The sequence below is a fragment of the Nuphar pumila genome, chromosome 6 (genome assembly GCF_984573655.1).
Source record: "Nuphar pumila chromosome 6, dmNupPumi1.hap1.1, whole genome shotgun sequence".
In the NCBI taxonomy this organism is placed as follows: Eukaryota; Viridiplantae; Streptophyta; class Magnoliopsida; order Nymphaeales; family Nymphaeaceae; genus Nuphar; species Nuphar pumila.
The window spans coordinates 17,011,933-17,035,274 of NC_143254.1; the positions used below are offsets into that span (position 1 = coordinate 17,011,933).

At 37.9% G+C, this 23,342-nt stretch overlaps 1 protein-coding gene across 1 annotated transcript in view; it reads left to right on the forward strand.

The window, feature by feature from the left end:
• LOC149834137 (uncharacterized) overlaps positions 1-20,245 on the forward strand; it is an 87,102-nt gene extending 66,857 nt beyond the window's left edge. Inside the window, exon 13 of the mRNA XM_090011241.1 lies at positions 20,138-20,245. Coding sequence (XP_089867367.1) covers positions 20,138-20,245 — 108 coding nt within the window. The remainder of the gene's footprint in view (positions 1-20,137) is intronic.
• Positions 20,246-23,342: the final 3,097 nt, after the last annotated feature.

The window sequence follows — 23,342 nt, forward strand, 5'->3', positions numbered from 1 at the left end:
TTAAGAGTCTTTGGATGCAAATGTTTTGTTTTCACCAACAGAAATGATAAACTCTCTCCTCGTGCAATCCCATGTGCCTTTTTAGGATATGCTGATAATCAAAAAGGCTACAGGTGTTTCGATTTTCAAAATGACAAATTATATGTGTCAAGAAATGTATCTTTTTTGGAAAAAGAAAGCTTCTTTGAATTTGAAAAATCCAAGGATGTCACTGAATACTCGTTTTTAATTGATCTAACTTCAAAATCCAATGAATGTGATGTTGGATATGACCTTGACAATGATCAAAGTCCTATTGTTGTTGAAAATGATGATAATGAAGAGCAAATCCATAGGGATGTTAGTCTACAATATTCAAGACGTAGAGAGCAAAATCTTCCATGTGCATTACAAAAATACTCTGAAGTCCCACCTAGAAGAACGTCTAGAATCTCTAAACCTCCAAAAAAATTTGTGTCTTATGAATCTTTTTCACCCACGTATAGGGCCGCCATTACATTAATACAATCATATGTTGAACCATCATCGTATTCTCAAGCAAAAAATCATATAGAATGGATAGAAGCCATGAAAATAGAATTGGATGCACTAGAAAAGGCCAATACTTGGACGATACAAGATATTCCTCCGGGTAAGAAACCTATAGGTTGTAGGTGGGTATACAAAGTCAAAACCAAAAGTGATGGGACCCTGGAAAGATATAAGGCCCGTTTAGTAGCAAAAGGATATGCCCAAGAGTATGGCATCGATTATGAAGAAACATTTGCTCCTGTGGCCCGTATGACCACTGTTAGAACTTTAATAGCCTTGGCCTCCATTAGAACATTGCCTATCTTTCAATTAGATGTCAAAAATGCTTTCCTGAATGGGAATCTCGTTGAAGAAGTATACATGGAAGCCCCACCTGGTATTAGTATCCCTAAGGGTAAAGCTCTTCGTCTAGAAAAAGCTCTTTATGGTCTTAAACAGGCTCCAAAAGCCTGGTATGACCGATTTAGTCATGTTATGCTTGATATTGGTTTTCAACCTTGTTTAACTGACACTGCTTTGTTTGTTAAGAAATCTGATGCAGGCATCATTATTCTTCTTCTCTATGTGGACGATATGATCATCACCGGAGGCGACAAACAGGGAGTTGCAAATATCAAATCTCTTCTTAAAACTCACTTTAAAATGACTGACTTAGGTTTATTAAGATATTTTTTAGGCATTGAAGTTGCTTATTCCCCTCGGGGGTATTTGATATCTCAATCTAAATTTGCTCTTGATATCGTTTCCAGGTCTGGAATTACAGATGATAAGAAAGTAGACACTCCAGAAGTTGTCAATGTTAAAATGAAAATTGATGATGGAGAACTTCTTGATGATCTTACTCCTTATAGACAGCTTGTTGGAGCTCTTTCTTATCTTTCCATTACTAGGCCAGATATAACTCATGCGGTTCATACAGTCAGTCAGTTTCAGCATGCTCCCACCTCCGTGCACATGGGAGCGATTTTGCGTATTATTAGATACTTAAAATCCTCTCTTTCACGAGGACTCTTCTTGTCTGCTTCATCTTCATTAAATTTAATTGCATATACTGATGCTGACTGGGGAGGTGATCCCAATAATAGACACTCAACTACTGGTTTTTGTGTGTTCCTAGGTGAAACCTTAATTTCGTGGAGGTGCAAGAAGCAACAGAAAGTCTCTCTTTCCTCCACCGAAGCTAAATACAGAGCCATGACAACTACCACTATAGAGGTTGTTTGGCTCAGACGATTGCTAGCGGATATGGGAGCTAAAGCAACGCAAGCTTCAAAGATGTGCTGTGACAACAAAAGTGCGATCTACATTGCAACCAACCGGACATTCCATGAGCGCACTAAACACATTGAGATGGACTGTCACTATGTCAGAGAGGAATACTTACATGGAACCATTGATCTGCCATATGTTACATCAGAATATCAATTAGCAGACTTCTTCACCAAGCCTCTCGCTGCTCCCAGATTTCACTTCCTCTTAGACAAACTTTCGCTCATTGTACCGTAAGTTTGAGGGGGAGTGTTAAAATGTAATCTCTAATATATATATATATATATTATTTAATATTATTATATTTTCTTTTATTATTTTCTTTTATTATTTTTCTTTATTTTCTTCTTTTAGCATCTAGTTCAATAGAAACTAGATATTTGATTGGAACTTGACTGTGCAAATAGCTGTTGGACTGTAGTCCAACAGCTATAATAAATGCTGTTGGACTACAGTCCAACAGCTATAATAATAAATGCTGTTGGACTGTAGTCCAACAGCTATATTAAGAGACGTTGGAATCCAACGTCTTTTTTGGAGAGCTCAAAATGAGCTCTCCTCTCTCCCACTTTTTTGTATATATAGGGGTGAACCCCTTCAATGTAAATAACTATGCTTCTTAAGCATTTTGTTTATGAATAAAGTATTATTTATTTTTCAAGTGTTCTTCCTTTTATACCCTTTCAAGGGTCATGCTTGTAGTGTCTCCAATAGACACTTGTTTGTGAGTTATTTGTGCATTTGTTGAAGACCACCATTTCATTACAGCCCTCGCCTTGTCATCAGCGAACAAGCTTGAACAATAATGCTCCTAGCTCCTGAACTTGGTGGTGTAGTCTACCAGGCTCATGTTCCCCTATATCAACTTAAGAAACTTTTGCTGCATCTGCTCCCGTGCATAGGAGGGAAAATAAGGGTTCAGAAATTCTTCCTTGAAAACCTCCTAGGGGATCACCTCCTCTCTACTGTACTTCACCCTTTGCAGGGTGTCCCACCATTTCTTGGCATCGCCTTTCAGACGGTACGTGCCAAACGCGGTCTTTCTGTCCTCGAGAAAAGGCAGGATGTCGAATGCTCACTCCGTCTCTTCGACCCAGCTCTCCGTGGCCTCTGGGTCAGCCTTCCCCAAAAAAGTTGGTGGATCCAACTTCAGGAATTTCTCATATGTCACATGGTCGGATTTCGTAACAACCTCGACACGATGCATGCAAATAGGTGTTGGCACCGCCTGCACGTGAGTAGCCATGCTCTCGATCAAAGTATGGAGGGCATTCATCATGAAGTCCATTTGCTCCTACCAGTCAACGGGAGCGACAATGGCGATGGCCGAAGTCGAGGCTCTCGTCCGTTGATACATCTACAACATGAAGAATTTTATTTAAGGTCATACTCTGATCGATCCTACCCTCTTAGGACTGTTCTCAAATATAATGACATCAATATAGCATATTATCATTCCTACTATACACCGAAAAGAAATTCACATTCAGTTGTACTAGCATGTTATCACACACTTTAAACATTCTTAACAATACTAAATAGCCTTACCAATGATGGAGACTGCTCTAGAGTACGAGGCTTGACTTGCTGACAGTTTGGATAGGGCTCACTTACCAAAAAGGAACATTCAATACAAAAAAATGGTAAAGTTTAAGATTTTGTGGTGTGCTCTGATACCAAAGTTGTAACGACCACAACTCATGCCTGTTAAATGTGATGATTTTTTTTGAAAACGCTGCAGAATATTCTTAGAAACACGTGGGCCTTTACAGTCATAATCACACCAAAACCACAAGGGATCGTACACTACCATCTCTGAATTCAAAGAAACTTTTTTTTTCAAATAATGTTAAAAGGTATAAAGACTAAGAAAATGAACAATAACGATATTAAAATAATGAGTCCCAAAAGTAGAGGCCCTCTGTTCCAACAAAACATTGCCCAACAGTCATGTAACCCTCGTAATCTCTCTGAAGTTACAAGTCTCATCACTGGGTCTCCGAGGCTACGGAAAAAAATAACAGAAACAAGGTGTCAGAATATGAACTCCTGCGTACGAATTCCTCTATCAATTCAAATAAGTAGAAAGAACCTAAATTAGATTCTAGCAATATTTTCTTAAAGAAATATACAACTATTTCATGCTTCACTAAATCACTTATGCATTCTAAGAATAATAGTTATGAAATAGGAGATATCATATTCCTGAAAGCAACACATATGCATGGTCTAATGTGAAACAGTAAAATACAGGGATTTAATGCACATTCATGGATATCTTTGTTAAAATATGTTGTAATTTCATATATATATTTTATATATATAAGGTGATACATATACATATATTACATATGTATATGTATCTACCTATTATATATATATATAAAATATATATATTGCTAAGGGTAGCTTAGGTAAGGGTAGTTTAGGTATTTTACACATATTCACTTTCGTGAATATGGTTTGTATTTTTCCCTTTTTTCTTTTTCCTTTTTCTTTTTCCTTTTTTTCCATTTAATGCATTGTACTTGCATTGGGAGGGGTCCAACCCACTAGTCGTTGGCCCCTCCAACGGTCACATTTGTGACCGTTGGAGGGGCTCCAACGACTATGTGGAGCCCCTCTCAAGGCCTCCTAAAAGCCCTATAAATATGGGGCAGCTCCTCTTGTATTTTCTTAAGGGTTTTGGGATTATAGCCCAACCTCTTTAGTTGTTTATGAATCTTATGAGTGCATTTGCACATTTGTGATTCCGTGTGTTGTGCTTGTTGTGCACAAGTGTTCCAAGTGTTCTTGGTGTGTGTATGTTCACACATTTATTCTCATGCTTATTGCGTTATCGACTAAAGTATCTTGTTGAAGATACTTTCACATGGTATCAGAGCCAGGTTGAAAAAGAAGAATTGCGATTCGCCCTCTCTTGCATTCCTCGAAAAGCGTGCCTTCAAGTTTTTTGAAATCAAAGAGGATCACCTTCTTCGAGCAATATTTTAGGAGCCTCTCTTGTCAAGAAAGACACGAAAAGTAATTGAGGTACGTATTATTCCTTGTCTTCTTTCCTCTCTAATGGACGAAAAAGACTCCCATTTCTCTCTTGGGTTTAAGCTTAATGACTCAAACTATCATGTTTGGGCCGGTAATATGGAAGCCCATATTAAAGGAAAGAGGCTTTGGGGTTACATTCATGGATCCATACCGGAACCGGAACCCAAAATTACCGTTATTGAAGGAGGGGATATTAAGATCCTTGAAGGGGATGAAAGACAAAAGGCCCTTGAAGAGTATTCTAAAAAACATGATAATTGGGAAATAAAGAACTTGAAGATCTTATCTTGGATTTTCTCATCCGTTGAGACCAAGATAAACGCCAATATCATCAAATTTAAAAAGGCTTCCGAAGCTTGGGTATATCTTGAGAAAATGTACACCTCAAGAGAATCTATCCCACAAGTACTTTCTCCAAAAGAGGGCTTTGACCCTCCAACAAAATGACATGACCATTCGGGAGTACTTTGCCGAATTATCCTCTATTTGGGATGAGCTCGCAATTCTTGAACCTAAATGGAGTGGAGAGGCAATCGAATTAAGGCACAAACAACTTGAGGAAGACCGGTTCTTCAATTTTCTAAATGGCCTTAGACCCGAATTTGAACAAGTTCGGTCCTCTCTTCTCTCCGCTTTCTCATCCCCCTCACTTGAAGATGTTACCACCAAGCTTAGTGGTGAAGAAACCCGTATGGGGATTGGTAAAAATAATCCTAGCATTCTTGTTACTTCCTCTACTCAAGAAGATGGTAAAATGGCTAATGTCGTGTCAAGACCGGGAAATAACATTGAAGACCTATAGACCTCCTCATTTCAAGAATCAAGGTCAAGGAGGAAATGATCGGTATGGCAAAAGAGACTATAGCAAATTGAATTGCTACTATTGTAAAGAACTCGGACATATCAAACCTATGTGTCCTAAATGGAAGAAATTGATTGCAACGGCTATGGCATCCCAAGTAGAAGAACGACCTTCTTCATCAAGTGAGTCTCTTTCTCTTCAACAAATCGTAGAAGCTCTACAACCTCTTCTCAAGGGAGGTACTTCCGGAGCCGCTATGTCATCTTCTTCCCCCAGTAAGACATCTTGGCTTTTAGATTCCGGGGCATCCTTTCACATGACCCCTAGCTCTTGCTCTCTTTCAAATTTTTCTAAAAATTCTTTTCCATCCTTTGTCTCAACCGCGGACGGAACATCTCTTGAGATTAAAGGAATAGGTAATTTTGAAAAACAAGACTTCTTTGTTCCAAAAATTCGTTTTATTCCAAACCTTAACTTAAATCTTTTTTCCGTCTCCCAACTCTCGGACCATGGTTGCGATATAAAATTCTCTTCTAATAAATGTTGGATACAGGATCGCCAGTCCGGGAGATTGATTGGGGAAGGCTCTAGAAGAGGAGACCTCTACTACGTAGATTTTCTTCAAGTTCCCAAGAGTCAATTTTGCAACGTCGTCCAAAACAAAGATATTCATGTATGGCATAAGAGATTGGGTCATCCCAATATTGTTAAAATCTCCTATTTGCCTTTTGTTATACATCTTTGTAAAAGTGACTTTTTGTGTAATGAATGTATTGGGAAAATGAAATGTTTGCCTTTTCCTCAAAGATCCATGTTTACAACAAAACCATTTGAAATTGTCCATTCCGATGTATGGGGACCGGCTCCGGTAATGTCAAAAGGAGGATTTTCATATTATGTGATCTTTGTGGATGACTACACTAGGTTTTGTTGGATTTATTTTCTTAAACATAAACATGAAGTTTTCTCAACTTTTAAAAGTTTTCACATGATGATTTCAAATCAATTCAATGAATGTTTAAAAATCTTTAGGTCCGACTCTGGAGGAGAATACCTCTCAAATGAATTTAAAAGTTATCTTGAAAATTTTGGTATTCTTCACCAAAAATCTTGTCCGAAAACCCCACAACAAAATGGGTTAGCCGAACGAAAGCACAGGCACATCATTGAAACAACTAGGACTTTACTCATTTCTCAAAACATTCCAAAAAATCTCTGGGTTGAGGCAACTCTTACTTCTGTCTATCTCATAAACAGACTCTCATCGAAAAATTTAAACAAAATTTCTCCCTTTGAAAAACTGTACGATAAGGAACCTGATTATAGCAGGTTAAGGGTCTTTGGGTGTAAATGTTTTGTTCTTACTGATAAGAATAACAAACTTTCTCCTAAAGCCATTCCTTGTGCCTTTCTTGGCTATTCTGAAACCCAAAAGGGGTTTCGTTGTTATGATACCAAAAGTGATAAATTGTATATTTCCAGAAATGTGAGTTTTTTGAAAAATCTTAGTGAATTCGAACGTTGTGACCCTCATAATGAAAATGTGGATTATTCCTTTTTATTTGATTTACTGAATAAAGACGATGATACTAGTGATAATGAGTCAGATCAAAGTAACCCAAATGAATTTGAAACCGAGGAAAACATCTCCTTGCCTCCTTCGTCACATCAACATATTGATGAAATACCTAGAGACCCTATTACCTATACTCATAGAGATCAAAACAACTTTAGGAGTGCTCTTGACAGATATAATGATGCCAGTCTCAGTGTCTCTCAGAATGAAGTAATCCCTCGTAGAACCGAAAGAAGTAGAAGGCCTCCTTCTAGGTTCATTTCCTATGACTTTTTTTTACCAAGATATAGAGCCTGCCTTAGTGCAATCCACTCCTATATAGAACCTATAAGTTTTGAAGAAGCACGAAAGTGCCCTGAATGGATTAATGCAATGGACAATGAACTTGAGGCTCTGAGAAGAGCCAAAACTTGGGAGTTTCAAAATCTTCCTTAAGGCAAGAAAACAATAGGGCGCAGATGGGTTTTTAAAGTAAAAACTAAAAGTGATGGATCCCTTGAAAGGTATAAAGCTCGCTTGGTTGCAAAATGATATAGTCAAAAATATGTTATTGACTATGATGAAACTTTTGCTCCTGTAGCTCGTATGTCATTGTCCGATGCCTTATAACCGTTGCCTCTATCAACAAATGGAACATCTATCAAATGGATGTTAAAAATGCCTTTTTAAATGGCGATTTAAGCGAAGAAGTTTATATGGATGCTCCTCCTGGAATGGAGACTCCTAAGGGGAAGGTGCTTCGCCTTCAAAAAGCACTCTATGGCCTAAAACAAGCCCCCAAGGCTTGGTATGATAGATTTAACTCTGTTATGATTGAGAATGGTTTTTCCTCTTGTTTTACTGACACTGCTCTATTTGTTAGAAAATCCAATGCAGGGATTGTAATTTTACTTTTGTATGTTGATGACATGCTCATCACTGGGAGTGAATCTAACGGGGTTAAAAGTATAAAATCTATCTTAAAAGATAAAATTTGAAATGTCTGACTTGGGTTTTCTAACGTTGTTTTTGGGAATTGAAGTAGCATACTCTCTTAGAGGATATTTCTTATCTCAAACTAAGCTTGCTTCTGAGATCATTGACAGGTCAGGTATTACAGATGAGAAGCTTTGTGAAACTCCTGCGGTAGTAGGAGCAAAGATGAAAATTGATGATGGGGTTTCCCTTTTGCATCCTACACCCTACAGACAGCTTGTAGGATCATTGATGTATCTGAGTATTACCAGACGAAATATATCCCATGCAGTCCATACTGCAAGTCAGTTCCAGCATGCGCCTACATCCGTTCACATGAGTGTCATCTTACGGGTCGTAAGATACATAAAGGGTACTCTAAATAAGAGAGTTTTTCTGTCCTTTTCTTCTGACTTAAAAATTGATTGCTTATACTGACTCCGATTGGGGAGGTTACCCAAATAACCGTCACTCCACCACTGGTTTTTGTGTATTCTTAGGAGACTCACTAATTTTCGTGGAGAAGCAACAAAATGTGTCACTCTCCTCCACAGAAGCTGAATATCGTGCCATGACAACTACTACCATGGAGATTGTTTGGATTCATCAATTGCTAGAAGACATGGGGATTACAATAGAAAGACCCACTAAGCTTTGTTGTGACAACAAGAGTGCAATCTACATTGCGAAAAATCACACCTTTCATGAGCGGACTAAACACATCGAAATGGACTGTCACTAAGTTCGTGAAGCATATCTCAAAGGAGTCATTGATCTTCCTTATGTCACGTCCGAATATCAGTTGGCAGACTTCTTTACTAAAGCCTTGTGCGCTCCGCGGTTCAACTTCTTTCTTGGCAAACTATCGGTCATCTTGCCCTAAGTTTGAGCGGGGGTGTTAAAATATGTTGTAATTTCGTATATATATTTTATATATATAAGGTGATACATATACATATATTACGTATGTATACGTATCTACCTATTATATATATAAAATATATATATTGCTAAGGGTAGTTTAGGTATTTTACACATATTCACTTTCGTGAATATGGTTTGTATTTTTTCCTTTTTTCTTTTTCCTTTTTCTTTTTCCTTTTTTTCCATTTAATGCATTGTACTTGCATTGAGAGGGGCCCAACCCACTAGTCGTTGGCCCCTCCAGTGGTCACATTTGTGACCGTTGGAGGGACTCCAACGACTATGTGGAGCCCCTCCCAAGGCCTCCTAAAAGCCCTATAAATATGGGGCAGTTCCTCTTGTATTTTCTTAAGGGTTTTGGGATTATAGCCAAACCTCTTTAGTTGTTTATGAATATTATGAGTGCATTTGCACATTTGTGATTCCGTGTGTTATGCTTATTGTGCACAAGTGTTCCAAGTGTTCTTGGTGTGTGTATGTTCACACATTTATTCTCAAGGTTATTGCGTTATCGACTAAAGTATCTTGTTGAAAATACTTTCACAATCTTATTAAGTTATTATCATGGTTTTCTTCTTGCATGTATGTCCTTATTAATGACATCATTTTGTTCCTCTTTTTATCATCATAAACCCGTGGATACACATAACGGGTACAAAATTCCCGATGTTAAGTTGAATCCCCAGTTGTAATTTAACACACAATTTGTATTTTCTTACTGGGTTTCCTACTTGGCCCTCGACCGACTTCAGAATTCAGCACCCTCTATCGGAACATTAGAATTCAACATCTAATGTCGGGACATTAGGAAAATCAACATCCACTAATGCCACTTTCCTGGTATACCAATAACAACAGCGGTGTCCTACACACCACCCCCAAGTAAAGTGACAAAATCTTCTTAAAATCCTGATCGGGAAGTGAACCACCTAGTTGGGTTCAGGGTCTCAAACGCACACAGAGTTGTATCCTCACGGTATCCCCAAAACCGTAGTCCAGGAATCCCTCACAGAAGCAGGGACATCCAGGAAAACATTAATTACACTGTTTTAATGTTTATCTTTTCATCATGATTTATTTCATTTCCTTGTTTTGCAATTCAACATGCAAATACTAAACATTTGCTTCGCAAGTTAACCTGTGAAAGCTCATTGCGGTACCATGGCCCGCTTCCCTATACAACAATGTAATTCGTCATAAGCCATTTAGTCGATATGTATTTTTGATGCATATGAACAATTAAATAAGGAGCAACTCTGCTTAAGGTTCTTACAGCCTACGATGATCCACTTTTGATCATCAAATGCATTCAAGCACAAAAGTCATAACAATGATGTTACATATGAACCCTTTCAAGAGTTATTTCAACTCACCATGCAAACACGTATACCAATATGCATATGAGAAAGTATACCACTATCAAGTTCTGCATGTATTTGCTATATGACTATGTAATGACATTTAAAGGCTTTGAATAGTCAGTCCTTCATAAATACGTACATTAAAATTTCAGCATAAGCATAACACAAGCAACTATGTAAATAATTCTGCCCTCATGTGTAATTCTGCACTTATGTGAAATTCTACATTCATGTGAAATTCAACATTCATATGCAAACTTTGCATTTATGTGAAAATTTGCATTCATATGTAAATTATGCATCCAAGTGCAATTTCTGTGTGCATGTGAACATTATGCATTCATGTGCAAATTTTGTATTCATGTGAAAATACTTTTCGTTTGTTTGACAGGAAGCTGGCCCCTACCGACAGTCGGCTGGAGTGCCACTCCCTATATATATATATATATCTGTGTACCCATTATCTTCTTTTCTTCACAAGGACAGTTCCAGCCTTGCATTGGACAGTTGTCTGGGATCGGACAACAGACTGTTCAGGCTGTGATTGGATGGTCGTTCGTTCTGTCCCACATATCTAAATAAATATTATTATTTTTTTTAAACAAAAGATTAACATTGCGGTCAATAATTTCTCGTTACAGACCTGTACAGATCTGTACAGATCTGTCCACCTCTGCAGTGGACAAATCTGTCCAAACCTGTCATCAGGTGCACTGGGACAGACCTATCATCAGGTGCACTGGGACAGACCTGTCCTGTCTGTCCGGGCAAAAGAATCCGACAGACCAAGTCTCTCCAGATCTGTCTGGACTTGACAGTGGGTACACTGGGACAAGTTTGTCCCGTCTGTCTCATCAGTCTAGTCTGTCCCATACCACAGGACACACCCGAATCAAATCTGAGTTTTTTTTTTCCAGCATCTAGTATCCCTTCGGGTCTGATCAGATCTGTCCACCGTCCAAAATGGATAGCAAAAATAGGGGTTCTGATCTGTCCTATCTGTCCCGATCTGTCCATGATTGGGACGGACCAGATCGGTCTCGATATGGCCGATGATTCGCTGAACAGACTTGTCCAGGTACAAGTACCTTTGTATTATGTATTTGCATACATGTACTCAAAATTTATGATGCAAAAGCATAAATCTTTCGTGTATCCATATACGCATAGGTCAAAAATCCGAAATCACGCATGATAACTTACGAAAATCAGAGTATAAATTTGAAATAAATTAAATCATTATACACATGCTGTTTTTCACATTTTGCAAATGGAAAACCGATCAGATTTGTGATCCTCTCGAAGAAATACCACCTAAATCGAGTTTAGGTCTTCTCTTCCTAGATGAAATGAAAGACATAACCCGTACCTCTTTTCGAGATTTGGAGAGAACCCAAATGGTTTCGCTTTCACGGAGGGGAAGAGGTCTTCTTCCTCTTCTCACGTTTTTCCTTTCTCTTTCTCTATCTCTTCCTCTCTCTCTCCCTCTCTCTCTTCCTCTCTCTCTCTCCTACGCCCCTCTATCTTTTTTTCTTTCTTTTTTAAAATATGAGAGGCCCTAGAGGTGACACCCCTCTAGGGTTTCTTGCTTTAGGGGCCGATAGAGTTTCCACTCTATCTCCACCTTTTTCCACTTTCCCTATTTTCACTCTGACTTCCCTTTGGTAACTTTTCAAACTTCAAATCTTTTCCCTTCTCTTTTACCATGGCTTACCTTTTTCTCTCCTTGCTTTAAGATCAAGGTAGATTCTTCCAGATATTAGCCATAAGGTAAGTTTTGAAATTCGGAATTAATATTTATTTAATAATAATTTAATTATTTATTAATGAGTAATTATCCAGAAGCTCCCAGAGGTTGCCTTATCCCTCTAGGAGTTTTTCAACTTTAAATTTACTTTGTTTTTAACTTGTAATTCAAATTTACAGCTATATTAAAGTTAGATCTAAATTTGGATCCGGATCCAAATTAGAGATCCAAATCGATATCCAAAAGTCATTTGGATCCTGGATTGGATAATTTCCCAATTAACATGGATCTTGGATTGAGTCCAGATCCATATTAATTTGGATCACATGGATTTAGATCCAACCCAATCCAAATCCGGACCCGGCCTGTCGAGGCGGTCTTTTTCTGAAAAATAATGATTTTCGGGCCAACCGTAGCTCGGATTGGGACAAATAAAATATCGTTTGACTCGAGATTCCAAGGCACATCCAACAACATATATTTTGAATCCCGTTTCCGAAATTCGCCCGATTTTATAACAAGTGCCATGTGAAGGGATTGATACGAAGGCCAAGATGTTCACTTTGGATTACTCTGTGACATAGCTACTCCACCTAGCCTGTCTGTGACTGTCCCTTCTTGACATGGCATGGCACCAAGTTTGACACAAATCACAATGGGACCATCTTTAGGGACACAAACTTGTGCAAGACATGCTCAAGATGGTCTCAACAGGTCCGTGGACATTTCTTGAATTTGAACCTCTATGTTTTGTTTCATGTTCCCTTTCAAGATTTGTTATTGGCATGCATATTTGTATATCTTGTTGATAGTTGAATCTTAACATAGTATAAGCCAGTGGTGTTGGTAGCATATTTAGGGCACCATTCCGTCTACTAAGAACCGGCTTTGCCATGCCCTTTTGCTAAGATACCCTTACTACCACTATTGGTTGATTTTAGACCTAGTTTGACTGAGCAAATGCCATCCTTTTTACTGGAAGCACAAAATTTAGGTCTCCTTTGTGCTACATTTCTCAAACAACTTCTCTTTTCGAATCAATCATTCTGAGACTTTTATGTTTGATAAAATTGGTAGCTGGCATGTGGTTTGTGAAATTAATAACTGTGGCATGACAAAACAAGCACATTGAAGTCGATTGAAATGTGAAAATGAATAAGGTTAAATAACTCTCAGCCATCATGGATAATGCTTTTTGCATATGTAATAGAAAGTCTTTTGAATGCTGGTCGTAAGAGATGTAGTTAGTCCATGATGGTAGGAGGTATTAAATTACAGTATAAAGCCATTATGGTATTAATTAAAACCTGAGAGAGACTGTTTATTTCTTGCTATAGTTGCTTGTATTTGTTTGTGTTGATCGGTTGTCTAGTTAATGATTTAAAATGAAAGAGGCTGGCATATGGCTTGTTGTTAACCTATGTCTTTCTGTAGTAGCTTATGTTATTTATTATCTGCATCTAAATGTGGAAAGTTTGTGAGACCCTTGGTTTTTACAAAAAAAAAGTGTTTTGGATCCAGGTTGGATCCCACCGGATCTGGGCCAACACACCCCCTCGTGTTCTATTTAAACCCCCCACGAGGGTGTTTCTTTTTAAGAAACACCCGAAGCCCGAGTAACCCCCGGTACCTCACCTCTCCCTAACACTTTCTCTGAGCCACCCCGATGCGACACCACCTCCCTCGCATGGAATCTCCTCCTCTTCTTCTTCTTCCCCTCCTTTTCTGTCCTTCGCTTTTTTTCTCTCTTTTCTTTCTTCCCTTTCTTTTTCTCTCTCTTTTTTATGATCTATTTATAGAGCTCTAGATGGGCTGGAGAAGAGAGTGTAGCCCCCGTTGAAACTCTCTTCTCTCTCACGGTCACCTACTTTCCCGAATTTTTCGAAACTCTTCAAGTGTTGACTTTTCAAAGTTAAGTGTTTTTAAAAGTCTTTCTTAAAGCTTCTAAGGCATGAACAAGGGCTCTATAAAGAGTCCTAAACATTCAAAAAAATAAATCTCAGAATTAATTAATTATTATTTATTAATAAATAAATATCTAGAAGCTTCCAAAAGTTATTTTATTGAACTAGGACACTTCTTAAGTGCTTTTATATGGGTTTAAGGGCTCTACTTAGAGTCCTAAGCAAACCTCAAAATAAATTTTCGGAATTACATTAAATTAATTAATTAATTATTTAAGGTTAAATATTAAATAAAATTTTGAAAGCTTCCAAAAATTACCACATTAACTTAGAAGGCTTCTTAACATTAATAAACCTCAATTTAAAGGTTTTTGACGAATTCAAAGTTAAACAAATCATCCGGCATAGATTTGGACCCGAATTCAAGATCCAAATTTATCTAAAGTATCCAAATGGGTCTTAAGCTGGATCAAATCTAGATTAATATGGGTCTTGTATAGAGTCCAAATCCATATCAATTTGGATCAAATCCATCAGATCTGGTCCGATCTAAGTTCGGATCCGAATTGACAAATTGCTCAATTTTAAAAAAAAATATGATTTTCGGGCCAACAGTAGCCCGAATCGAGGAAAATAAAATATCGTTACGCTCAAAATTTTGAGACACATCTAACAATACATAACTCGAATTTCGCTTCTGAAGTTTGCCCGAACATAACCTGAATTTCGCTTGAATATAAAAGTCGAAAATAAAATTTTTTCTCACATTTCGATGAGCTCGTTTAGACCTAGTTGATGAGACCTGGGCCAAGCCCAGACTCAAACACATCGGTCTAATATCGAGGTTCAAACTATTTTTCTCTCAGACTTTGCCAAATTTTTGAGAATCTTAAATTTAACAAAGTTTTAAAATACGCGACATTACACTCGGTCATTATAAAAGCCGAAAATTTTTGCTACCAAATTTTTTTGTTTATGTTACAAAATATTTTAAAATATGTAAATTGGGCCTAGGTCCACATTTCGGATCTAGGACCCATAAAGGGGTAATTAGGAATACATGATATCAACCATGATTTAATAACATTAATAATACTAAATAGACAAAATTTTAATTATAAAATTAATTCGAGGATCCACAGTTGGATCCATTTGGATCCAACTTGTGGATCCATATCATTTAGGGTCGGGTTACGGGTCTCGGGTCCAGACCCGAGCCGCACCCTCTGTAAAAAGCTTTTTAAAGAAAAGGGGCAACCCGATAAGGGTTGCCCGATAAAGTCATAACAGAAACAAGAAAGGGGGCAAGGGGGGGGGGGGGTACGCAGGGCGTAACCGACCCCGCGCCCCTCGGCAAGGGAGGGGGCTTGGGGCCGATAAAGGGCGGAGTGGAGAGGGGGTATCGCCCTCTTCACTCGGTCTCTCTCTCTATCTCTCTCTTCCCCCGTCTCTCTCTCTCTGTGTGCGCGCGCTGGAGGAAAGGAAGTCGCCGACGAACTGCGGCAACCAACAGCCACCACAGGCCACAACGAGTACTCTCTGTCACGGCAGCAGCAAGGAGTGTCAGCCGCGGCCCTGCCTATGCGTCTCCAGCCTTCGATCGCCGGAAAGCCAACGAGAAATCTTCAAAAAGGTATGGGTCTTCTTGGAATCGGGGTGAGGGATCGAACAGGGGTTCGATTCCATGTGTGGGTTTGAGGGGAGGATTTGGGGTTTCTGTCAACCCTAAACCTAAAACCCCAAATCTATGATTTTGGGGTTTCGGATTTTTCCTGACGGGTGGTTCGATTCCGTGTGTGTGTGGGGTTACCGTGAGTAGCAAAACAAAAATTTTGTTTTGGGGGTTTTATTTTTGTTATTTCGCTTGAATGGTTGCTGGAAATCCACCATGAGGGGAGGATTTGGGGTTTAAGTGCTTGGGGAGCCCCAAACCGTGAACCTTTGGCAGTAAGGTGTTTGTGCTTTTACATAAATCTCGATTTCAAGTATGCCTTGTGTTGTTGTTCAAAATTCCTTTTTGGGGATTTTCGATTATAATGTAGGATCTGTTGGGATTTCTATGTAACTTTTATTTTCAGCATGTTGTTATGCTAAAATCTCTATTTCTTGGAAATTCTGTATCCAAAAGTTTCTCTGTTAGACTATTGAAAAAAAAAAGGTTTGCATTATTGAGTTCAATGACAGAAGTCGTTGCCTGCACTCTTGAAGAAAAGTTATGAAAGAAATGTCATTTCTTGAGATTTTTGCATGCAAGCATACTCTACGACTTTCTTTTTCAGAATTTTCATGAATTGGCCCATTGTGGATTCAAGATGAACGATAGAGTCAGTTGTAGGAGTTAGTAAGTGCACTAGATGAAATGTGTCTGGGATTTTACTGCCCATTTCAGAAAAGGGGCAAGTATATCATATTGTTTGCAGAAAACATTTTTATCTTGCAACTGTCTTCTTCATTTGTGAAACATAGTCAGAGGGGAATCTTGGCCATGCCCTAGGCTGGTGCAAGACAGTATGAACGACAAGTTCCTTGTTGCTTGGTGCATGTTTCACATTTTGTTTTCACTTTATAGCACAAAGAGCTTTAATATGTATATACCGAATATAGGTTTAATATGAAAAACATTGAATCTGCACATTTGAACTTTGTACTACCTGTTTATGCAATTACTCAATGGGTTGTAAACTCTTAATGCAAAGGAATGACCATCTGTGACCTAATCATGTATAGTGTTAGGTTCAAAAATTGAGTAATCAGTAGAAGTATACTTGCTAAGATAAATATCAGTTAGTGTTAATTGTCTACACTATTATGTTATGAACAATTAGTGTTAATTGAATACTCTTTTAATGTTAACAGCATGCCTCTAAACAGTTTGTGTCAATTGAATACCTTGGTGTATGCTGACCAGTTAATAGAATTGTATACCCTGTGACATTCTGATTATCACACCCCTTATACTAGTATACCCTGTTATCCTCTGATTAGACACAGTTGAACTGTATTACAACAGTATGGCCTGCTTTCGCCATATTGATTTTTATTGCACCATTATGAATTTCTTTCACAACTCTGATTTTCTTGAAACAGTAGGAATTGACTTCAATTGATTAAAGTAACATTGACTATTGGTTTTTGTATTAGGTTACACCAGATCGTTTACTTTTCCCTAATTATGAATATTTGAGATACCTTCTCTTGAATGTATTGTTCTGTTATTGCAAAGTTTGTTAGTGGAGGTGCATACATGATAGGAATGCGTGCGGACCTTAAATATAAATTTCTAGATCCGGTTTATGTGCATGTGTGTGAATGATAACTCATGCTATGAATGGAAGGTTTCATGTATCTACATTATGGGACATGTTTAATTATCATGTATGATTTGGTTTCAAGTGCATGTGCATATATGGGATCGAAGTGTATTGGCATGTATAATCATGCACAATTATTCTTATGTACTTATGAAATTTTGGATGAATGCGAGTGCGTTAAGTGAATACATGAAAGCACTTGCACATGGATGTTGAACACATGCTTTTGTCACTTTGGCCTAGTGTTATGAATGAAACACTACTTTGGTTTTATTATGTGCTGCATCGATGGCCTAAATGGACCATCATCAGCCTGGAGAGCCGTGGGTATAGTTTCCTTTCACATATGTTTTTAACTGCATCACTTGAACCACATAAGATGGTTTGGCACATTACTACACTGTTCTAGTTGATTATACGGGCTGGAGTTCCGTAAGGGTCCCCGCAAGGGAGGATGCGGGTTTTCACTTTACTTTTGCAGATGGTGTTGCAAACTTAAAGAATTAACTTTAATAAAAATATAATGAATAAGAACAGTGTAATATACATTCTGGGATATCTCATCTGGAGTATGAGAATCTTAGATATCCGGTCTTGGGGAGACTGTGAGGATACAAAAACTCCGTGTGCTAAAATTTTGTCCTCTGAACCCAATATTGAGGTTCTTTCTCTTAGCCACGGTTTTAGGGAGAGTCCGCTACTTTACCCGGGAGTAGTGTGTTTGACACAACTGTTGTTTTTGGTACCAAGGAAGTGGCACATGTGGGCGTGGGATGTCCCTTGTGTCCCCGACATTAGATGTGGAGGTCTAATGTTCCGAAGGTGATTCGGTCGAGGGCTAAGTTGGAACCCAGTAATAAAATACAAATTGTGTGCTAAGCTATACTGTGAACCTACTTGACCTCGGGGATTGTACCTGTTTGGCGTATCCGCGGGCAACTGTAATTAAAAAGAGGAACTTAAAGCTGCGTGCATTTAATAGGGCATGCATATGGAAAGATGAAACTTAAATGAAAGATAACAGAAGAAATCATGCATTGCACATAATCATGCATTTTTCCTGTTATGCATTAGATCATGCATGTATGAATCATTCTCTATATCATGACATGATTTGGTGGTAGCATATGATTTACTTCTTGAAATCATGTTGCAAGGTTTGGTTATTTAGTTCTTGATATATGATACTGCTTTACTGTTCTTGACTGGTGAGCATATGTAATTGTTGGTAGGTATGGATATTTGAATGCTGCAAATTTTATATCTGCACTCACTCAAATCATTGCATGAAATCTTATCCATGTTCTTTGTCTCACCTGGTTTCTTTAGAAGTAGCTGTGCTCAGAATTTCGGTTCTGACACCTTACTTTGTTGGTTTTTCACAGGACATGGTGAACAGTGAGACTGGACTGACTACTGAGGATGGATGAGAGTCATACTTGAGCTTGTCAGCTTCAGCAGGGGACATAGTGACTATATTTTTGCTTCTTTTAGTTCTTTTTAAGTTTTGCAGTTGTTACTTCACTTTTGAGTTGTGTATGAGACTCTTATTGATTCATTAATAAAAGAGTTTTAGTTGGTTCTTATGGAGGATGGTTGCAAGTTCGTTTGTGGTGGTTTGGCCATCCAATGAAAATTGGAACTGTGAGGACCCCGGATCTCTGGGAAGGTTTCCGCATTGAAAAAAAAATATTTCGCATTTTTAAAGGGTATGGATTGGGGTCGTTACAGTCATTGGCCGTCCCTTTAGGTGCAGACTCATTTAGTTGCTTGGAGTATCAAAATACATAAAATAATAAACCCTCGGGTAGTCTCAGTTGTTTCTACGTTTCTTCTGTGTGTACCTTCAAGACAGTTAATATCGAAACAAGATTATCATGCTCATTTTACTTATTCTGAACTGCACATCACAAACTTGTTCTGAATTTTGATATCTATGCACCTACCAGATTTTTATAAGTATGACCCGTTTTATGGGGTATAGGTGATGATTAGGTCAGTTCGACAGGCGATGGCGTGATGACGTGATGATATCAAGATCCCACTCTTTTTCTGACGTTTCGTTGCTGAGCACGTTTTGTAATTTTGCATAAGGGTTTCTTTTGAAATTCCTCTTTTGTATAAACTTTAATTATCAAAAACTTGTGAATCTACGTGTTGTCACTGCTTATATGAAGATACAAATCTATTGTTTAAAGGCAAGTTCGCCTGTAAGCTCCATTGACTTGTTATTTCAAATACTAGTTTTCTGCTGAATTGCTATTTTAAACTCTGAAAAAGGATTGATTGCAAAACATTTAAATTTTTCCTAAAAGATTACAAGTTCGGGATTTTGGCGCGTTACAAAGTTACCCAAGTTGTGGTCCACCTCTGTGTTAGTGTGTACCTCTGCTTGCATGCTCTGTGTGTGTGTGCGGGCGGGCGATCTTGTCTATGTGTGTGTGTGTGAGTGTGTGCGTGCTTTCAATGAATGTCAAGTCAGGCTGTATGCTGACTCACCATATGACGTCCTTGCAGGGTACTGTACTTTGCACTTTTAATTTCCATCATCGAACCTGAAGTTCCTTCACATTATGAGGATAACATTGTTTTGCAGTTAATTGGGAATTTGAACTTAGGATCTGATTGTGGTTCCATTTTTGATTAATTACATTTTCATTTTCATTTTTCTCCATTGTCTATGATATAGTAACAGAACACTTTTGCTACACAGAATCATTTCATGAGTATCCTGGATGCAACATATGGAAACACACGAAGAACAATATGTTCATATATCCTTGGACATGCTGTAAGGCAAGTTTTTTTTCTTCTTTTTTAATCTGACATTATCTTGCTATATTAGAAGTATATTCCATGTTTTTTCTTGTTAATTGATTTCAAAATGCACACACACATTGGTTTCCATGGTCTTTACTGGACGTCAACAAGTTACAGTACATTTTTTTGCTTGTATTTCTGTCAAACTGTTACTTGCCACTAACAAGGGCATTTTAATAAAATCCTAAACAATGCATCTAAAAAGTTCCTTGAATTTTCAAGGTAGAAATGAAAGATTAGTAACCTTTTATAAAATGAATTACCCTTAGTGTTAACTATTCGTATACAAAACCAACACACTTTAGGGGCAGAAAATTTTGTGAACCTGTTAATATTTTCTATATGTCTAGATTCTAACAACATCCAGTAGTTCATGTTTTCTAAGGGTTTCATCAAGCCACTAACCAATGGTCCAAATTACTCTATAACAATGCCAAAGAATTAGCTTTTAGGTATCTGGTTTGTTCAACCTTGCAGTGAGTAAGTGGAAAGTCACAATGTTAAAAGCCTCCTAGAGGCTAATATGATGACTACCCAAACCCAAGCCAAGTGCATTATATTGTGTCATGCATTGATCCCCAAAATAGATTCTCTCTCTCTCTCTCTCTAACACACACACGGACACATATTACTATGTATAAACCTTTTGCAATATTGGTAACTGTAACGAAGTATGCGGAAAGATAAAGAATGCTAAAAAGGCATTCACAATGTCCAACAATAGACAAATACACAAAGGGGATAATAGCCAAGTCCACTAAGGGACAATACATACACAAGCTTTAAAAAAAGCACAAACTAAAATATAAAATCTCTTTATTGAGAGAGAGAGAGCACTATGGCTTAACAAATACAAGGGGATTCACCCCTATTTATACAAAAGAAAAAGGGAGGCCAAAAGGGGGCTCCCAAAGAGTCGTTGGGAGCCTCCAACGGTCAAATTTATGACCGTTGGGGCCCCCAACGACTCTATTGTGGGCCCTCTTAAGGGCGTGTATTATAAACAAAACAAAAAAATAAAAATAAAAATAAAAAAGGAAAGTGGAAAATAAATAAAAAGAAAAAAACAATTGTTTACTAAAACAATTGTGAAAAGACTATAATACCCCTATCAGGTATTATAGTATAATACATATATATATATATATTAATACATATAATTGTTAGAAGATGAGTTTGCATCAAACTTGATCTTCAACAGAGGAAAAAAAGAGAAGAAAGGTAGGAGAAGAAGAAAACTTAGAGTCATTGGGGCTGCACAGGTTCACGACTTTTCACTTAATGTAATCGTGACCTGGTTTAATGTATTCAAGTATTAGGTTACAAGGTAATACATTTATGGACATGATTGTCCTACAACAAAATACAATATTACATCCGTGCCCCAATAAGCACGTCAATGCAGACCCAAACTGGGTTCAACACTACACGACACTTAATATCCTCCCTCAAGTTGTGCATGGTCTTGAACCATGGACAATTTGTTCTTCAAGAACCAAAATCTGTTTTTCGTCAAACCCTTTATAAATAAATCTGCCACCTGGTCTTCTGTAGGAATGAAATGAGGCTCAATCTCTTTGTCTTCAACCTTCTGTCGAATAAAATGCTGATCTATCTCAATATGTTTTGTCTTACTGTGGAAAATAGGATTAAAAGATATTTTAATGACACTTTGATTATCACACAATAAGATAGATTTGGAGATCTGTTCCTTCAATTCATTCAACAAATGTCTTGTCCAAGTAGCTTCAGCAGTTGCAACAACCATTGATCGATATTCAGCCTCAGTACTTGATCTAGCTACTGCTTTTTGTTTTATACTGCTCCAGGATACTAGGTTTTCTCCAAGAAAGATACAATATCCAGAAAACAACCTCCTTTCATCCGGATCTCCTGCCCAGTCCGCATCACTATAGATCGTGACATCATGCATGCTTCCTCTTTTCCAACTTTTCTTATATACCAACCCATGTCCAATGGTACCTTTTAAATACCTCAACACTCTCTTGACTGTATCCATATGCCCTGTTCGCGGCTCATGCATGAACTGCGACACTTGATTGACAGAATAAACAATGTCAGGGCGAGTAAAGGTAAGATATTGAAGCATACCGACTACACTTCGATATCTTGTAGGATCTGGGTACAAATCTCCATCCTGTGAACTGAGCTTTTGATGTAAGACACTCGGTGTAGACAAAGGCTTGCAATCTTGCATACCAAATTTCTTCAATAAATCTAGTGTGTATTTATGTTGTGTCAAGGTCAGATAACCATCCTTCTTGTCCACCTCGATGCCAAGGAAATAACGCAAATCTCTCAAATCTTTCATCTTAAACCTTTGACTTAATAGTCCTTTTGTTTCTTCAATGTGATTCATTGAATTCATTGTAACTATAATATCATCAACGTATATTAACAACATGGTGGTTATGCCTTTACCCTTGAATATAAACAATGAGTGGTCTAAGAGAGATCTACAGAACCCATGCCTCTGTATTTCTGAGAAACTCTCAAACCACGAGCGTGAGGCCTGCTTCAAACCATATATGGCTCTTTTTAGTCTGCATACATATGTGCTTGGGTCTCCCTCAGCATATCCTGGAGTCTGTTCCATGTAAACTTCTTCCTTCAAGTCTCCATGAAGAAATGCATTTTTGACATCTAACTGACTTAATGTCCATTTATGTTTGACAGCTAAAGACAATATAATTCTTATTGTCCCTATTTTGACCACGGGACTGAAAGTCTCATCATAATCCTGACCATATTCCTGTGTAAACCCCTTTGCAACAAGTCTTGCTTTGTATCGTTCTATAGTACCATCGGGTTTGTACTTGATTTTATAAACCCACTTGAAATCAACAACATTTTTGTTAGGAGGTCTGGCAACAATTTCCCATGTCTGACATTCATGAAGCGCTTCCACTTCTTCATTCATGGCCTCAATCCATTTGTTTGATTTCACAGCATGATGAAACCCTACGAGTTCATCATGCTTATTAACCTGAGACAAAAAGTTGAAGATCCATAGAAAAATTATTGTAGCTGACCCACCTGTCAATAGGATGTCTGATTCTATTCGAACTCCTTAGGTT